This window comes from Lepisosteus platostomus, chromosome 8, assembly GCF_059453375.1.
Source record: "Lepisosteus platostomus isolate fLepPlt1 chromosome 8, fLepPlt1.hap1, whole genome shotgun sequence".
Taxonomy (NCBI): Eukaryota; Metazoa; Chordata; class Actinopteri; order Semionotiformes; family Lepisosteidae; genus Lepisosteus; species Lepisosteus platostomus.
Genome location: NC_142618.1, coordinates 4,440,492 through 4,459,748, shown reverse-complemented (window position 1 = coordinate 4,459,748; position 19,257 = coordinate 4,440,492). Strand labels below are relative to the sequence as shown.

At 42.3% G+C, this 19,257-nt stretch overlaps 1 protein-coding gene across 1 annotated transcript in view; it reads right to left on the bottom strand.

The window, feature by feature from the left end:
• Positions 1–19,257, bottom strand: part of lama1 (laminin, alpha 1) — a 76,186-nt gene that overhangs the window by 17,243 nt on the left and 39,686 nt on the right. Inside the window, exons 18-39 of the mRNA XM_088642107.1 lie at positions 18,356–18,442; positions 17,502–17,713; positions 16,162–16,268; positions 14,967–15,147; positions 14,517–14,653; positions 13,455–13,691; positions 12,472–12,615; positions 10,862–11,041; positions 10,192–10,377; positions 9,036–9,163; positions 8,477–8,591; positions 7,590–7,718; positions 6,811–6,932; positions 5,598–5,684; positions 4,878–5,071; positions 4,346–4,488; positions 3,716–3,814; positions 3,482–3,593; positions 3,093–3,249; positions 1,633–1,843; positions 709–825; positions 151–314 (exon numbers count right to left, since the gene is read on the bottom strand). Coding sequence (XP_088498233.1) covers positions 151–314; positions 709–825; positions 1,633–1,843; positions 3,093–3,249; positions 3,482–3,593; positions 3,716–3,814; positions 4,346–4,488; positions 4,878–5,071; positions 5,598–5,684; positions 6,811–6,932; positions 7,590–7,718; positions 8,477–8,591; positions 9,036–9,163; positions 10,192–10,377; positions 10,862–11,041; positions 12,472–12,615; positions 13,455–13,691; positions 14,517–14,653; positions 14,967–15,147; positions 16,162–16,268; positions 17,502–17,713; positions 18,356–18,442 — 3,249 coding nt within the window. The remainder of the gene's footprint in view (positions 1–150; positions 315–708; positions 826–1,632; positions 1,844–3,092; positions 3,250–3,481; positions 3,594–3,715; positions 3,815–4,345; positions 4,489–4,877; positions 5,072–5,597; positions 5,685–6,810; positions 6,933–7,589; positions 7,719–8,476; positions 8,592–9,035; positions 9,164–10,191; positions 10,378–10,861; positions 11,042–12,471; positions 12,616–13,454; positions 13,692–14,516; positions 14,654–14,966; positions 15,148–16,161; positions 16,269–17,501; positions 17,714–18,355; positions 18,443–19,257) is intronic.

Genomic DNA, 19,257 nt, shown 5'->3' with positions numbered 1-19,257 from the left:
AAGGAATTGGTGGGGTGGAACAGATGTTTCTCATCCAATAATGCAGTTTACAGTGCCAACAAAAGATCACATTTTAATCTTTAATCTTTTGGACAGACGGCATGATTCTGCACATACAGTAGAGCAGTGTAGTCGTAGACTTTGGCAAACCTGTACAGTGAGTCAGCCTGTTTGCTCAGGCCAGCAGCATGATCCTCTGCTCTGTACACCAGCTCCACCACTGCCTTCTTCTTCATTTGCATCACAAGGTTGTCCACTCTCTTTCTCAGCATGGGATTCCAAAGCTCCAGGTCACCGAGCTCTTCTTCCAGATGCTGCAGTGCGGAGGAAGACGGCACTTGTTAATCAGGAAGTTCATCAACTGTCACCCTGTAATTCCCCCCAAAACTCCCTCCCAGCACAGCGTTTTCCTCACACCCTGTTTACACCAGACTTTGTCTTCCAAATGTCCTTGTGAAGATGGAAAAACAATGCTTACAGACAAAATATTTCACATCCCTGAAAAGGCTCCTAGGCCATAAAAATACTTTGGTGGATGAAAACATCCCGTGATTAAATAAATTTTGATTGCATTTTACTAGTAACCTTTATCTTAATTTTATTTAAGCTCAGTTTCAAATGTTCATGTTATGTTTTTGCATATAATCAAAGTGACTGGATTTATTTTTTTAAAGACAGCATTTTCTCAGAAAACAGCACTTCACTTACAGAAGTGATATTAACTAAACTGTCAGCCACAGCTAAGCCATCAACCAGAGCTTCTTGCGCTTCTTCAATCATCACTGCTGCCTCGGCACTGGTGTTACTGACATTCTGTTTCCATCCCTGTCAACAAACGAAACGGAACACAACCCATCTATTACTTGATAGCAACATTATATACAATAATCAAAGTTAACAGTCATGAAATATAAGCACATTTTATTTCATAATGCTTTTTGGCCACAGAGACTTAACATAAGGGAAAGAGAAAGAGACTATAGATGTAACAATGTCCTGAATCTACCATTGCTGCTCAAATTTCTTTCATATTTAACTGGGCTTTCTGACTCATTGCCATCATTTGTGGAACAGGATAAATAACACATCATATACATTTTGCATATTAACAACAACAGGGAGCAAGGTTAGTAATCCCTGAAGGGTAACAATTTAAGATACGCATCTGTATTTTAATTTATTTCTTCTGTTGGAATACATAACTTTCTATAAACAGAGGAGAATGATCGCTTTAAGTTCATATGTATTCCTGGAATGTTATATATTACATCTCATTTTTGTTCTGCATTAATCCACCCATCCGTTTTCTAACCACTTGTTCCAGTTCAGGGCTGTGGAGCCTATCCCAGCAAGCAAGGGGCGCCAGTCCATCACAGAACACAGACACACGCACTCACTCACACCAGGGCCAGTCTTCCCAGAAGCCATTTAACCCACCAGCACGTCTCTGGACTGTGGGAGGAAACCAGAGCACCTGAACACGGGGGGAACATACAAACTCCACACAGACAGCACACTAGGGATTGAACCCAGGGCCCCAGAGCTGCGTGGGCCACCCTACTGTATGCTTAAATCATGGACAGTAGAGCACTGTCAATGAGGGCCTCGGTTCTTATTGAAGAAGGCGCTCACATCGAACTCTGCCAGGTTTTTGGAGACGGTGTGCAGAAGCTGACTGGCATTCCTGGCGCTGGCCTCTGCGGAGTTCACCAGGTCCTGGGTGTCGTTCAGATGGCGTGCCAGCGTGGACAGGGCGGCGCTAACTTTGTCCCGCAGCTCCTCCGCGCCCTGCTGGGGCTTCCCGAACTCCCGCTGAACCTGCTGGAGAAGGGCCCTGGCGGCTCTAGGCAGATTTGCAGATCACAGCGTGTCAGACAAGGCACACAGCAAGCAGAGACAAATTACCACCTAACTTCCCAAGTCACTTTAGACCACCGATATGTGTGATCTTTACCAGAATAATCAAGAATGACCAGGAATCAACTGATAACACTTGGATTGATCTATGTTATTGCATCAGTCTCCACCCCCGGGAAAACTGGTTTAAGATTAACTTAAATCTTTCCGGTTTTGTCTAAATTAGACGAAGATACAAATAAGGGATTTATGTAGCATTTCATTGTAATGGGAGACCTCTAAGAAGCTCAGCAGGTGTGAGCCTGGTCAGTACCTGGATGGGAGACCTCCTGAGAAAGCAAAGGTTGCTGCTGGATGAGGTGTTAGTGGGACCAGCCTGGGGGCGTTCACCTTGCGATCTATGTTGGTCCTAGTGCCCCAGTATAGTGTTGGGAACTTTTTTACTATACTGTAAAAAAAGGTGTCATAATTCGGATGACACTCCATGGTTGTATAATCCTGGTTTGGGGGATACACATTGATGGTATGGATAGAGGGGAGTCCCCAATAGCTGTGAAGCTCTTTGAGTGGAGTGTCAGGTGCTAAATAAGTGTAAGAATTATTATTATGAAAAATCAGGTCACTGTTGCGGTGGTGATATAAATGGCACTCTTCTTATTGGACCATACTTTGCTATTTCATGCCAAGAAGCAGTGAGAGTACAGATATTGTACTCTAGCAGGTGCTTGGCAGTCATTTGAATGAGATGTTAAGCCAAGTTATTGCCTATTTCTTCATCAAGGGTCCCATGGTGCTGTTCTCTAGCAGAGCCAGGTGTCCTGCCTAAATTCTAATTTTACCCCACAATTCTGAAAACTGAAACAATTTTGGTGCAATAATTCTACTCTGCAAAATTCTACAGTGTAGTGGGGGCTAATATGTAATTGGGGGGTCCCCTCTATTATGTAAAGTACTTAGGGGTTCCTTCAGGACAAAAACAGTTACGTAAATACAAGCAATTACGATTTTTCCAGGAGCACCATTTCCTAAGAAATTACTCAAAAACTTGATTGCCACCCAGTTTAAAATTTCATAGTTGGCATAATGTTAATACTGGAAAATGGTAGAAGTTCACAAAGAAAATACATCACAGGGCTGAGCCCTCTGTTTCAGCTTGCTGAATACCAGAGAAAAAGAGAGTCATGGTCACTTCATGTTTTCTTAAAAAAGCACACACTACATTTCAACTGACTTACTTAATTTCATCCCTGCTGGTTGTATTCTCCAGAGTAAAGTCAATCTTTCTCATGATCGCCACCATTGCAGTCATCTCCTGCTGTAGCACAGTGCTATTCGACAGATCCAAATCGCTGTCCACAGTCCTGTTCGCGTCGCTGGCCACTTGTGCAAGAGCTATATTTTAATTAAATTGATGAACTTCAGTGTCATGGTATGATGTTATTAAAACTTCAGTTTTAAATTAATAATACAATATTTACAGTAAGCAAAAAAAAGGCACAGCAATTTGAACAAAAGAGAGACCAGCATCTGCGCCACTGTTTAGAAAGGGGTGTGTGACACGATCCAAAAGGGACATTCAATATAAGTTTAAGGATGGCTGCCATTTGGTCAATGTTAGTATTACCTTGGATAGCTGTCTGCATTTTTGTTATGTAACTCAATAGGTCCCGACTCTGGTTAAGTTTCTGCTCAGTGGATTTTTCGAGGTCCAGACCCTCACCAAATGCTTGTGTTACCTGGAAAAAAAGATGACTTTGATTCTGAGAAAACCAGATGTATAGGTTAAAGTCAACATTGCTTCCAAAGGGGGGGGAAATCGATTTGGTGTTTTGTTGCACTGAGGAAAGTGCAAGGTTACCTTGTGGTGCAGTTGATTAATGTCATCGGTAATCCCTGTCAGCTGCTCGTCTATTTCCTTCGAAACATAGCTTGGATGTGTCTCAGAGGACAAGAGTGACTTCAAAAGAATAAGACAGAGATAAAAGCTGACAAGTATTGACTTCAAAGCACAAACAAGGCTAAAAGAAAAACTTGGCAAGTTAGTGTATTATTATTTTATTTTACCTGAATCACAGACTGTTTTGATGTTCTCTTATGTCTGTGTGGCACCCTTCTAACGACAAAACTGTTACCTTCCACACGGAAATAATGCTCTTCACATTCTCTTTTCCTTTTTAAGGCTTGTTTTTTATTTTTATCTCCTGAAGATTTAAGCTCCCAAGACACAATGGGAAAAACGGTACATGATGGAGAGCCCAACTTTATATACCTCCTATGAATTTTAAAAACAAGTTTAAAACTAGTCTTTCAGAGGTGGGAAGCTCTCCAAAATGTTAAGTACAGGTGTGCTGGTTGAAAGGCAGCAATTATGTTCATTTCCACACACAGTCTCGGGTAAAGGCAAGGTGAAAGACAAAGGCTGTGCTCTGCTCCAAAGTAGAGAGCCTGTGAAGACCTGGCATTTAAAGTGAACGGTTTCAGCCCTCACCTTCACTTCCTCTGTGGTATTCTCAAGCGAAGCCAGGAGACTGTAGGGGGCTAAGATAACACCTGTCAAGTTAACAGACTGCAGAGAGAGTTCCAAATTATCCAGGTCATTTAGCAGGACTCCTGTGCAGTCATCATCGCAGGCTGTGAAAAGACAGATATTCATTTAAATGAGACCGCAGCAATTCTCATGTTATTGCTCTGTAAGACTTATAAAATGGCTTATTAATATTAGGCTTCTCCATGTTTCAAAGAAGACTGCCTCCTGACATTTACACGGAATTACGCAAAATAAAATGAAGGGCCTTTCATGCGCGACAAGGGCACACTGATACTTCACCACATTACCATTTTAATTTACATTAAAGAGGAGCTGGTAATGCGGGGAAGAAATAAAAACTGGGGGTTTCAGCTCAGAGGCGTTCTAGTGGTTCACTTGCACGTTCACTTCCCATCCCGCCCCACACGGAAATCTCCAGATAACACCTGAGAAGCGGCTCTTCCCGGGAAACGAAAAGACCTCAGATACGTACACATGCACTCCGTGCCGTGGAGGACGTGTCTGGGCTCACATTCGTCACAGAGGTGGCCGCGCACTCCTTTCTTACAGACGCACTGGCCCGTGAGCTGGTCGCAGTGCTCGTGGGCCGAACCAGTGAGGTTACATCTACAGCGCTCACAGCTGCCGTCAGGGTCGCTGGGGTTGCCATAGTAACCTAGGGAACACCTAGCGGGAAAACAAAAATCGAAGGGGAAATAACCATTCATGGGTTAAGGACCAACCGAATTCATGGCTCCTCTGTGAATTATGGGAAGACAGCAGTAATTAGACAGTTAAGATTAAAATGTGTTGTAAAGTTATTCATTAAGCTATGTCTGTGAGCTAGACGCGCGCACACACAAAAAAAAACATTAAGGCTTAATCCGTGCAGTAAATGTTTCCTCTAACTTGTGCTTTAGTTCATGTCCACAAATTCTTTGTATTTTTTTAGATATCAGCAATGAACGCAAACTTTTGAATGAAAAGGATGAAAAAAACTGGGGCAGCCATTTTGCCTCACACTGCTGGAAGTAATGGGATTGATATGAAGACTGGTAAAATACACTCTTACAATAATACAGAAAGTAACACTCCACGCTTCATAAGAGTCAAAAAATACTTTAACAAAAGCACAGAAAATAAGGTTTCAAGCTTCATAAGAGTTAAAAAACGCTTTTGCAGTGACAGAGACAATGATACCCCATGCTCCTACCTTTCACAGTACTGCCCTTCATAGCCCTGGAAGCAGGCATTGCAGTGGAAGTCACTGGGGCCTTCAGGAACACAAGTGGGGCTGAAGCTGAAAGGAACAAGAGATCAATGCTGCTACCTCATCTGCCTTCACTGGAAACCGATGTTCTCCCAGCAGTCAGAAGCTGGAGTTTGCTGAACAATAACATTTAGCCTAGAGCTTGAGATGGGACTGCCTGTAAAATTTCCTTTGCTGGACAAAAAAAAGTCAAAAATGTGAGGAAAACATTAAAACTGATATTCGGAATGGTAGATTTTCACATTCACCTGGGAATTCAAACAGTGTTTACACACTCTGTATGCAAAGATGTCTACCAAACGTTTTTCGGTGTGGTGTTTTTCACAATATTTTAACACTTCAATAAGAAACTGGAGGAGGCAGAACACAATGGCTACAAACTGAAGCAGGTAATTTGTTTTTTTATTCAGACAGTATAACCAACTTCAAAGTCAACTGTAAGTGTGAAGCATCAGGAATGGAAATTTAATTTAGTCTGTTTTCTTACTCCTAATGATCAATCTGAGACATTCATTTTTGAAAATATTTGTTTCAGGATGTATGATTTCTGTCAAGGCTAAAAAAATGACTAAAAAATTGGATGTAAAAGGGCGTCATTTAATATTTAACTTATGAATTCAGATGATTATTGAAGTCCATAAAACAAAAATGCCACCTGTATACGACGACAACTTAAGCCTGGCATCCGTGCGTGTTCTGTATGGAAAACCAATTTTAAGTTATACATGCACTCCCGATCACAGATGTTTCTGCAGAATTCTTCAGTAGAACTACTGTTACCACAGAGAAACTGGAAAGTCTGACTTGCCACCAGTATGTGCTTCAAGAGGAATGGCAATGAAAGACTAAAATGAATAAAGAATAAGTGCCTAGGGAGTTCTCACCATGAATATGAATACAGATTTGAACATACCATTCTTTGTAGTATGCTGCCATCTACTGGTGCTTAGAAGACTAAAGATGTTTTCAATGTTTATTATTTAAATACCGTTTAAGAGATGTCACAATCACAGTAAAATTGGTAGTAACATTTTCTTTTGACTTCTAACCTATTTGGTATACATGGTAAAACACATTGAACATGAGTTTGGCACTCATAGTGGCCAAGTTAAGGCAAGTTAAAGAGACTGAATACGAACCGAGTTGGAAGCCTTACCTTTTTTTGTTGCCATGTGGACAGGCACAGAGTGAGCAATCATTTATTGACCCTTTAACCTTCCCATAGTATCCTGGAGCACATAAGTCACAGTGATCACCCACTGTGTTGTGCTGACAGCCCTGGTTTATGAGAAAATGAAACGCAGAAGAGTCTCTCAGAAAAATAAATACAAAGTATTTGAATCCAAACTTAAAAAAAACACAGTTCTTTTGCCTTTTCAGTGCACACACTTTTATGGTGCTTCCACCACACACAGTGCTGAATGTGCTCTATGAGCTCTATGAGGACCGCTGCCGTGGTAGAATTCTGGCCATCACAGAGGACAGTCACCACCCCGGGCACGAGCTCTTCACCCCACTGCCCTCAGGCAAGAGATATAAGAGCATACGGACACTTACCACTAGATTCTTCAATAGCTTCTATCCACAAGCAGTGAGACTGGCGAACACAATTAGCCATCCCCCTCGGACCACACCTACACCATCACCATCTACCTCTTTATGATTTCTTATCTATTGCACATCTCCAGTCATTGTTTACACGTCTGTATTGTTTACAATCAAACTGTCTACATGTTTACTTGCACATTGTCTATTGTTTGTTTGTACATTGTCTTGATGCACTGTTTGCACTTTGTCTTGTTTTTTACACTTGTTTTACAATCGAGAGACTTTCTGTCAGTAATAATTCCATTGTACCAGTACCGGTTACATATGGCAATAAAGTTCAAGTTCATGTGGTCAGCCTCCAGCCTGCTCATGCAGAGTGTCACACACCTGGCACGTCCCTGTGTCCAGATCACAGGTCTGGCTGTGGTTACTGCACTGGCAGGGCACACAGGGCTCAATCAGCGGTCTGGGGCTCAGTGTCCCCACCCTCTTCCGGTAATGCCCGGGTGCACACTCCTAAAATAGGAACAGCAGAATAGGAAAAATTAGATGGGGATAAGGCACAACAGACGAGGGCCTTTTTCTTCCGAATGGTATTTTCATGTTGTTTTCTTAAGGAAGAGGCTTATGCCAACTGCACTGTGCTACTATTAGTTTGTTGCTCGTCCTGCGGTGATGCAGTAGCTTGTACTTTCTACCCAACATGCCCTAGCACTGGATCAATATGAATAAAATAAAATGCATCTGGAGGGATTTTTTCCAAGGTGACCACTAAGAACAATGCAGAGCAAACTCCCACACACCATGCAGAAGATGACGCAAAGAGTTCCCTTGGAAAATGACTGTGGAAAGGAAGTACTGACACACTGCACCATTTCAGTTCTCTCACACAGTGTTAAAAAGCCCACTCAGAAACTCTTCCGTGATCAGTGGACATGCAGCTTAATATAAACAGGAAATGCAGATGGTAAAGACAGTGCAACATAACATGTAACAAGTCTAAATGAAAAGCCTGCAACATTAATGTACTGTATGACATATTCTGTATAAAATGCCAGAAACCGATCCTTTGAAAAATAGCAGTCCCCTAGCTTTAATTATATTTTGTGAGAACTTAATTTAATAGTTCTTTACAAACACAAAGGCAACTGTAAGACTGCCCCACCGAATGATTCACTCAGTAAGCTGTTTTCATGTAATAGTAAAGAAGTGGGCTCTGATATCAATGAAAAGGCCACCATGCTCTTCAGTTACTCTGTTCATAAGCTACGTACCTGGCATGACAGTCCGGCATAACCAGAAGGACACTCGCAGACTTCAATAAAACGAGCCAGTTCGCCGTCAGTGTCCTCAGACTCAAATGCAACTTCCATTGAGATATTAGAAATCCTGCACCATACACACAGTCACAAAATTTAAACATTGAATTAAATGCTCCCTTCAGTTCTTTGACAGTACATAGGTAGACCAAAGATCAAACTTTAAGGAATGCTGAATGACATATTTTTATTTTACATAAAATATGTAAATATTTTATTTTACTAAAATGTGCTGTTACTGGATGCAGATCAGACTTCTCCCTTAGTCGTATGTGCATCTTAAAATTTTAAATGACTTTTGTCAAGACATCTGACAGCACATTAATGATAAGAAGTGCAAATTTAACAATAGCTTCAAATTTACTGTATACCGCAAAAATAATTTAAATTAACACCCCAAGTTTTGTCCTGTGATCTAAAATATCAATGCATATTTTAAATCCACACTTCTAGTATTTTTAATCCGTTAAATATCTTGAAGATCCTCTGAAATTTGTTCTGGACAAAGGCTTACCTGCTCTGCTGTAATCCATTCCCATACGAAGCTTTGATGATAACGTATTCAATGTTGCTGAGGACAGACATGAAGTCAGAGTGTGTGACTGCCTTCTCAGAGACAGCATTAAAATACTTCCATTTGTGCTAGGAAGAAAAACAAATAAAAACATTAGACAAGGGAACCTCTTCAGAATTACTACAGTACCAATCAACTCACAATGATTAATTTGACTCCACTAATACGATGATTGTTACAGGCGAATGGAGGTGTCTCTAAGAATCCAGACCCAATGGGCAACACCTAACTATTATCCACATTTCTACTTCCTAGAGATTCAAACCAAAGAATGCTTACTTAGTTGTGCTGGGTGTGAGACACACTGATCGAAAGTGTCCTCTGGTTTACCTTAGTTAATAAAGTATTGGGTGAATGATAAACAGTGTAGGATTAAAAAAAAAAAACAGAAAAAAGTGTAGGATAAAAGACAGAGGACAGAACAAGAGACAGGAGGACAGACCACATGAGGCAGAAGAGGGGAGAAGGGAGGACAGAACTTGTGTGTGCCAGGTGAGAGGTCCTTATCCAGATCATCCGAAAAGACCAGACTGGAGCTGAGTATTTGAACATGGCTAAGAGAGCTTGCTATTCTGTGTTTAGGGAACTCTAATTTCCTGCATGAAGAATCCCTGGGTTAAAAACAGCCTCCCCTGATAATTGGATGCATTTTAGAATAGAGAGACAGGTTCCCACTTATTTTGTGGCATCTGGGTCTACAGAGAAAGAGATCTAACCGCAGGCTGCATCTTAGAAGGTAGTTTATCGCTTCTTAGGGGCTTTGTAGGTGTTATGAGTTTGGTAGTAATCTTTACATTTAGTAGCAGTCTGGGATTTTTCAGGGTGGTGTAAACTTGTAAATAGAGTAACGTGTGTTTATTTGTGCTGTGTGTAGTTTTGTAAATACCACTTTTCATTTTTGTTTAATCAAATGTGCCTGAAATATTGCTCTTTTCACCAAAGCTGTGCCAGAGAACAAATAAGTCGTATGCCTCTAACTATACCAGCCGCTTGGGTATACTGTTGGCAAACAAAGTGAATTAGAAAAGCTTTAGTGTAAAACTATTTGCAGCAAAAACAAAACAAAATCAGTCAACACTTTGAAATTTGAAATCACCTCCTTCAAGTCAATCTCCTGCCTGGTTTTAACCCCATTGTCAGGAGCAGGTACGTCTTGATAGATGACCAGTTTTTTCAGGTGTCCTCCTTTAATGAGGACCTGGGGCTCATTGTTGGAGACTCCAGAGCCTTCAAGAGCGTAGAATGCTGCTGTGTACCTTAGCTTCCCCCCATAGGCCATGAGCTGTGTGAAAACAAGCCAAGAGCTCATGTTTTAAACCAATACGTTTCTTCTGCACAGAGTAGAGCAACAAGCTGCCCATGCAGGGCACACTTTATTTTGAGTTTGTTTTTGTGATTTTAAAAAAACACATCTTTTTGTATTTCTAGGGAAAACTAGTATTTTCAGGTGATTATATAAAGCTTAAACTTAAAAAACATCTCTGTTCATCATCTTTTTCAAACCCAGTGGTCTTAAATCACTAAAATTGACTTCCTTTTTGAAGCTAAAAATGTTCAACAATAAAATTTAAATAACAGTGTGACAAGAAACACATTTTATGGAACACAATAGTGCACAGAGCATTTTCATAAGAAAAGGTGCATCAGAGTATAACACAGATCCCAGATTACCTCTAGTACAGTAATTATTGTTTCCCCTTAACCTTTATTTCAGCTGAGTGAAATACTGTAAGCACACAGAATGCCCATGGCCAGGCTGCATTTACCTTATTGCCTTGAAACTGCTCTGGCAGTCTCCAGTAGTACGGGCCAGTCGGTAGTGACTTCTGGACTAAGGAGGCATCTAAGAGGATGTCAGGGGCCTGCAGAAACACGCCCTCCAGCGTGCCAGTCAGGTTACTCTGAGTGACCACACGCAGTTTCTCCTGCTCCGGCTTCAGTGGGATCTGTACATAAACATATGGACATTAGCAAGAAAGACCGGCGCAGCCCAGCACATTCAGGTTTGTTTACCTTTGTCTGACATTTTACCATTTTCAGAGAGTAAAAAAAGATCTTAAGTTAAGGCATACTAAAGGCGTACTCGTGCTCCTGGACTCAATTTAATAGAGCTTGTCCTGTAACACTGATATAGATGTCAGTGTACGTTTCATGCATTATTAGTTTGCAAAAGATAACAGGTACCACATAGTAGGTGCCACCTTTGCCTGCAGTGTTAACACCTTCTACCCTGGGCTCATGAGCTCATCAGATCTCAGAAAGTAAGCAAGGCCAGTACCGGGACAGGAGACCTCCTAGGGAAAAAAGGTTGCTACTGCAAGTGGTGTTATTTGGAGCAGCAGTCGGCTCTCTTCCATCAGCACCAGAATTCACAAACCAAGACCCTACTACAGTGACCCTGTGCTACAGGAGATTCTGTCAGTCTGATGAGACACACAGTAAATCCAAAGTCCTGATTACCAGGAAATGTCCCATTTCACATTTAAAAAGGACAGTGCTGTTAACCCTGGTGCCCCGGCTAATTCCCATGCTTGGTGCGCACAGACTGGCTTTCCCTGGAGTTATCCCTTAATTCGGGTGTTGAAACAGTGTCCAGCTTCTTTGTTGAGTGGTGGGGATGCTGCCCTCCTGTGGTGAAGGGGGTTCCCTTCCATATGTAAAAAGAGACTTAAAACTTGAAAGAAACCATGCAGACCTGCAGACACACCAGCTCTCCTGCAGCCCTGGTAAATGGCCTTCTCTAGTTCGCAGCCTTTCTTCCATACTGTCCTATTTCTAAACGATCCTCGACAATGCGATTAGAGTAAACAGCCTGTGAAGGTTGTCTGGTCTGGCCACACACACTTGCTCTCCTGTCCCACTAGTCCTGGCATGATTTGTAACGATAACCCACCTGCAATCGCTTGGGAAAATGCACAGCAATACTCCACCTTGCGCTGGGGATGTACGGCCAAGAAAGAACTTGTGTTGGAATAATAAATGCGATTATAGCATGGGCTCAATGGGAATGTGTTCACAGGAGCGCTAGTTCTTACAATCTTACATTAAACAGACCTTCTGCACTTTTTTTTTATCTGAAAGTGTATCTGGAGTAATTAAAATAACGGCCTGAACAAAGAGCACTAAGGTGAATAAGCAAAAACAGAAATAGTGCTAAGCAAAGTATTCCTGCACAACAGACAACAATGATTTTCTAACAATAATGGATTAAACCCTGAAAGAATGAAAGGTAGAGAACAGGATTACCACATCTGGAGTCTCATGCTTTGCGATACTGCCATTCTAATGACATCAACTAGTCATAAAGTAGGTGAGGTATTTAAATGCGAGGCGAAAGGTGTTGGTATTTAGTGATTACAGTGATCGCCACACTCACGGGAACTCGCACTAGTCCTCCGAGTTCTTCGCACTCAGTGGACACTCCGAAACAGAAGCAAGGGCTGCAGCCAGCCGGGTCATCTGCGCTGAGCCCAAAGGTCCCCTGCTTGCACTCATCACAGCCTGCGCCGCCCACGTTGTCCTGCACAAGCCAACAGGGCGACAGCGGTCACAAGCAGCACCCCGAGGATCAACCCTCAAGAAGGGCGAGAGAGACGGACAATATCCTCCCCCTTGAAGAGGGCTGACAACACCCCAGCACTGATGAAAGAAGATACAGCACTTCCTGACAGCAGCACTACGTACTGAGCTGAGAGACTAGCAAGAAAAAGGCTCGGAGTGGGTAAGGGCCCAAACTGTCAGCCAGGAAGCAGGGCAGAAAACTGAGAAACCACTCAAACAGGGCAGTCTTACACTGACAGGAAAAAGCAATCTGGAGACAGGGTAGTGAAAAGAGAAGTACAGTACTTGCACTGAGACACATTTAGAAATATAAGGCTACTGTGCAAATATCTAGACCAAGTGATAGCTTCCAATCTTCCCCACATCAGCTGAAGCAGGTGAAGCATTTAACAGAGTTCTGCTGCTGGGGAGAGAGGGTAAAAACACAGCCGGCCCAAGATGTGGCAGGTTTCATTCCCGCCGTGCAAAAAAAAACTCAAATCAATAATCAGTTTTGGCAAGATTGCTTTCAATTCTCTGTTGAGTGCAGCTGTCAGTTATTTATAGTCAATGCCTTAAAGGCAGTGCCACTCTTTCTGTGAGCAAAAAAAAGTAACCTGTCTCCAAGTACTTTGCAAATACTTCATTCACGCAGTTTACAGTCTGTGTTAAAAGTAAGAATTGAGTTTAAAAAAAACTCAGTTTCACCAGAACGTAAGATAGAGGTTCAAGTTAAACCTCATCTTTAGAGTTAAGTATGTTACACGTTATCATTGAACAGATAAAACTGAAGGAGAAAGGAAGCAATAATATTAAAACCTTGCAGACACAGTTGCCCAGGTCTTCCTCACAGCCACAGACTCCCAGCTTCTCATCACAATACTGCTCTCTCGTGCCGTTAATGTTGCAGTTACAGGCAGTGCACTGTGGGAAGGCTCTGAACCCCAGTGCGCACTGGTCACACCTCCGTCCCCCAAACTCCACATGACATTGGCACTGGCCACTGGTCAGGTCACACTGGGAGCTGGAGGACCCAATTACACTGCAGCCACAGGGCTGAAAAAAAGAACAGAACAGATCACGATCACTGGGGTGATCACTGAGGACAAAGATACAAACGGAATGCACCTCCATAAAAAGAAAAAGAGCGACAGCTGAAATAAATGTCATTTTCTGTAGTTCTCTATATATTTCTGAACATGCCAACATTATGAGCCTGGTTAAGTAAAGATGTAATATCCTTAGAATGTGGTTTATACTACCTTTGCAAGGGGGGTTTCACTTATTTCATAGCATTGATAAGGTCTCTAAATCCACCTACTGTATCTCAGAGAGGGACGTTTCACATTTGTGGTTAGGCAAACAATTAGATTGGAAAGCTGAACAACTGTGCAGAACTGGAACTCAATGAAAGCTGATGATAAATAATGATAAAAACTGCTCATTGTTTTTACTGCCAACACATAGGAAGGGGTTCACAAGGAGGCCCGGCAAGGAGAGGTTTTTCACTCTGAGCATAGTTTGAGTCCTGGGTTGAGAGCCTGGACCACGACAGTGACCAGCTGGTGCACAGGAGGTACAGCACAACTGTCAGAGAAACATCAGGGGAGATTTGGGCATTTCAGGAAGAAACCTCTCAGATTACTGCAAAGGGACCGGTCGGGCATCTTGTAATGACATCAGTGGAAAGCACAAAATGATCTCATAAATGACCAATTAAATTGGATGGGTATGCATTAAAATGGTGGTCCAATAATTAAATGTATATATTTAAAAATGGAATAAAGCTCTGAATACCAAAATACAATGACCTTTACTAGAAAGTCTTTGGCCTAATGTTGTGAGGTGGCTTTCACACTCAACCAGAGGCTAGGCAGTTACCTTACACCCCAGCAAGGAGTCGTGTCCCCAGTAGTTATCCTCACACTGCTCACATTTCTCCCCCACAGTGTGGGGTGGGCAGATACATTCCCCCGTCTCCGGATTGCAGGTGTTGTGGGTGTGGGCACAATCACATGCTGACAGAGGAAAGTGATTACCAGATGCAGATTCGAGCACCGTGTTTGCCAGAACATTCAAAACTCTTATTGTTTAAAATGGAAATACTAAAAGGCAGCTACACGCATTACACCCAAAGACGCGTTCTAAACAGAATGATCTAAAATACTTGACGGTACCAAACGCGCATGTGGCTTGTGAGTATCTTTTGGTAGTTGGAAACGATTCCACACACTTCCCACGCCAATTTTGAGTCTTCAACGTCAGAAAAAGATCTCACTCAAGTTTCTTAGAAACATGTTATAGAAAGAAGCGAAGACTGAAGTATCTTACCCTTGCAGCCTCCATCTTGGAAATGATAAAATCCGTGTTGGCAGCGGTCACACTTGTCTCCTGCCACCCCTGGGACACAGGCGCACTGCCCTTCCTCGGTGCATTCTGCCGAGAGCGACCCAGCCTCGCTGCAGCTGCACCGTTCACAGCCCACACCACTGTTCAGCCCAAAGTAGCCAGCCTGCAAGACACACACACACACACCCAAAACGCATTTCCACCTGGTCCATAACGTGTTGTCGTCTGCTTACAGCAGTGCACAAATATAAAATCTGGAAAGAATCAAGTGTTTAAGTTTGCAACATTTTTCAAATTCTTTTTTTTTTTTTTTTTTTTTTTTAGCACCGATCTCCGCTAGTGTGCTATGTCAGTTTTGAGAATAAATGGATGGGCTCGAAAACAAAAAATGTTCTATCATTAATCTTATTTTTTTGTTGTTGTTCCGTCTCCTTCCTTTTTACAAATAAATCATATCCAAACAAACATTTTAACAGTATTTTTTAGAACAAACATCTAAATCCACTGTCAATTTTTACTTTCAGGTCCAACAAAGCGCTACATTGCCATTAAGCTGATGCTGTCCTTACTAAGAAAATAACATCTGGGAATCATTCTTGAATGAACATCTGCTCAGCTGCATAGCATTTCCAGACTAAACTGCAGTCACAGAACTATCTTCATCTACATAATTTATTGCACTATCTATCCAAGTATGAAAAGACAATCTGATCGCCATAATTAATTCTGAAAACACTTGCTTATATTTCTGACCAGCTGGAGTCATCTGGAACAAACACGTAAGCAGAGAAAATCCAACTGCCATACCATGTAATGTGAGGAATTCTAATTCAGTTCCAAAGCCTTGTCATATTGTTGCAAAGATCCCAATGGAAGCAAACATATAAACAGTTATTTGAATTTCAGACCCAACATACTGTAACTTAACGCAGAACATTGTGTTTTTTCTTTTTATTTTCTGGGGAAAGTTAAACTCTGGTTTGTTGAGGACATTTTGTGTGTTTCTAAAGTACTGTCGAGCAAAACATAATTTATCACTCACTCCCCAGATAAAAAAGGAAGATGAACGAATAACAAAAACTACAGCTCATGTTTCCAAATTACATAAAATATACATTAGCAATATGTGGAAGTTTGGGGTCAATAAATCTTAACCGCATGGAAAATAAAGGCATACCTGGCACTGGTCGCACTTCTCTCCGATGACATTAGGTTTACACTCACACCGTCCCGTCCTCACATCACAGACACTGGAGAGCGAGCTGTTAGCATAGCAGCCACAGCCTGGCAAACAAATACAAACACACATTCAAGAACAACTGTACTCTGCTGGAGCTCATTCCATTTTGCACATATAAAAATACTCATTTTTAGGGTGGAGCAGTGGCACTGTGGCTAAGGAAGGTTGCCGGTTCAAATCCCATTGCCAGCAGAGGAAACCTACTCTGTTGGGACCCTGAGCAAGGCCCTTAACCCCAACTGCTCCGGGGGCACTGCGCTCTGACCCCAAGCTTCTCTCCCCGTCTGTGTCTCATGGAGAGCAAGCTGGGGTATGCGAAAAAGACAAACTCCGAATGCAAGAAATTATATATGTCTAATAAAGTGATCTTAATCTTAAAAATACTAATTTGGTCTGCATGGTACCAGAGGGTCTAAATTGTGGCTTGTCTGCTTTTCTGCACAAGATGTCAGTAGAGCGCCTAGCTAAAAAATATTAAAAGGTTTCTAGCTGGTCTGCTTTTGCCCCATTGTTTAATTGAATGTGTACAAAAGTAGCGATTTAAAATATACTACAAAGTTTATTTTATTAATCTCAGCTATTAGTTCAAAACCAATGCCATGGAACTCAATTCTAAAATACCAAGTACTGCACTTGGGTTGGTATGATACAAGCTACCCAGTCTGATACCTGTGAGAAACAGCTGGATGAAATAAGCTACTTTCTAAAGGGCTAGATGGGGCAAACAGCCTCCTATCACTTGTAACCTTGTAACTGTTCTCGGCCACCATGTTAATAATTCAACCTGGACAGTGCTGCTGTCTCACAAAGAGAATCTTCGAGGTGAGCTGAAGCTTATTAAATCACCTAGAAGGTTAAAAATAAGAACAAGCAAGCAAACAATGTTTCAAATTTAATGATGTGAAACGGGGTCAATAAATGGCGATATTGACGCCACAGAACTGAGAAAGAAACCATAAAATGGCTAAGGGCTAGGATTTTGGAGCATGGTTATGACTTCCATTTCACTGCCACCGTACAACCGCCGGAGGACAGCTCGGGCAGCTTTCAAGGAGCGCTTCTGTCATGGAAGCCGGCGTGAAAAATGTGGCAAATACTTTTTGGAATCTCCGAAACGGTCAAAGCGACCATTCGTCACAATACAGTTCTTTAATGTCAAGGGACATTAAAACACCCAGAGGACATTAAAACACCCGCGTCATGACCGAAAAGGGCTTGCAGTAGTGAAAGCGCCGGCCGAACACTTCTAAACCGTTGTGCAAGATTTCAGCACGTACCTTGACAGTTTTTAGCCACGACAGCGTCGCCGAAATAGCCCTCCTGGCACCTCTCGCAGTGGGGGCCCGCTGTGTTGCCGATGCATTTCAGGCACTCCCCGGTCTTGGGGTCGCAGTGGCCGGGCTCCTCCGGATTCACGTTCCCATTGCAATCACACGGGACACAGCCCTCCCCCGGCACCGTCGGGTCTCCATAGTAACCATCCGCACACCTGAGAACAGGAAGCCGAGTCAGACCGTGGCCCGGCAGGAGCCCCGGGCCTCCCGCGCGCCCGCCCACGGACCCAACTTAAACACGTTCAGGTCTTGGGGAGACGTGCACAAGAATGATTCCATTCAAGGCATCGGCACCTCCGATGTAAAAAGTGTTTTTCTAAAAAGACCAACAACATCTGATCATTAGAAAAAGAGAAAATAGTTATGAGTCCAGTTGAGGAAAATGTAGCTAATTAATAACACTGGCATATTGAACTGTCAAGTTTTATGACTGTGCAATATCGGGTTTCTTCTGCAATGATCCCATCATCCTAGCCTGAGAGGAATACATGTTTCTAATCCCTTGGGGAGAGGCTCTGTGGTTTAATTACTCACAAGGGCTGACTGCTCAGTGCCTTGTTGTCACACAGGATTTATGAACTTGTGGATCAAATGAAGGCCATCAGCATTCTTTCAGAAAACAACTACGTGAAATTAGCATTTTCCATTGCAAGTCGTGGCCCATTCCAGTCTGATCTCCGGAAACCTCAAGGGCTTTCTTTCTCCGCAGAACCTGGCGTGTGCGCTGGATGTTTGAGCACGTGGAAAATCTAAGAATTGAGACAAAGGCCGCCTCTCGGAGGAGGTTTTCTGGTTACCTTTCACAGAGAGGGCCTGCGTAGCCCCGAGAGCACTGGTCACAGATCACCTCCCCTCCACTGTCCCGGTGGCAGGTTGGGCTGAAACTGAAGGGGCAACAGGGCCATCAATGCGTCAGAGAAACTCACCGGAGCTTCACGAAACAGCCAGGCTAGTGCTCTATCTACTTCAAGTGTGAAAAAGTACGAGATTGCTTGGCCAGGGATGACCAGAATATTGCAAGAAGCTGCACACTCCCCAAATTTATTTTCTAAGAAATTATTTTGAATTAACTAAATATCCTATATTGTGTTTCACCTTGTGGTAAACAATATGAAGTATCATTATATTATTAATTATTACAGAACAGGTAATACAATACAAGAACACATGTTCTCTCATGATTAAGAATAGTAGACTATTTCTTTCTAGAAACCATACACTGTGTTCTCTTGTAAACGTATTCTTATTGTTTAACCACATTTACATAGCAGTGCATAAACAGTGAGCCCTCTCTGTACGCACGTTGTTGTCCACACAGTAACAGGAACAGCATTTTTTTTATTTTATATGGGCAACATTCAAATATTATCACACACACACTGTTGAAATCTCTGTTTCTGAGCTCATGATACCCAAACACAATATGGATGCTGTCCCCTACTCCCATTTCTATAAACACACTATATTCTATAATAGTTTATATATTATATTCTATAATATACCGTATACATCACAAAACACTGTGTCATGTTCACAGGACCGCAGTACAGTCAATTTTGTTTGTTGTTGTTTTGTTGTTGTTGTGTGGTTAGTTTTGCCAGTCATTTATCATTTAAGGGATATCCCCTTTTTTCAAATGCTGATCACAGATAAGACCCGCCTCTGAGCAGGAGCACAGATTTGCTCTTTCACTCGTGAG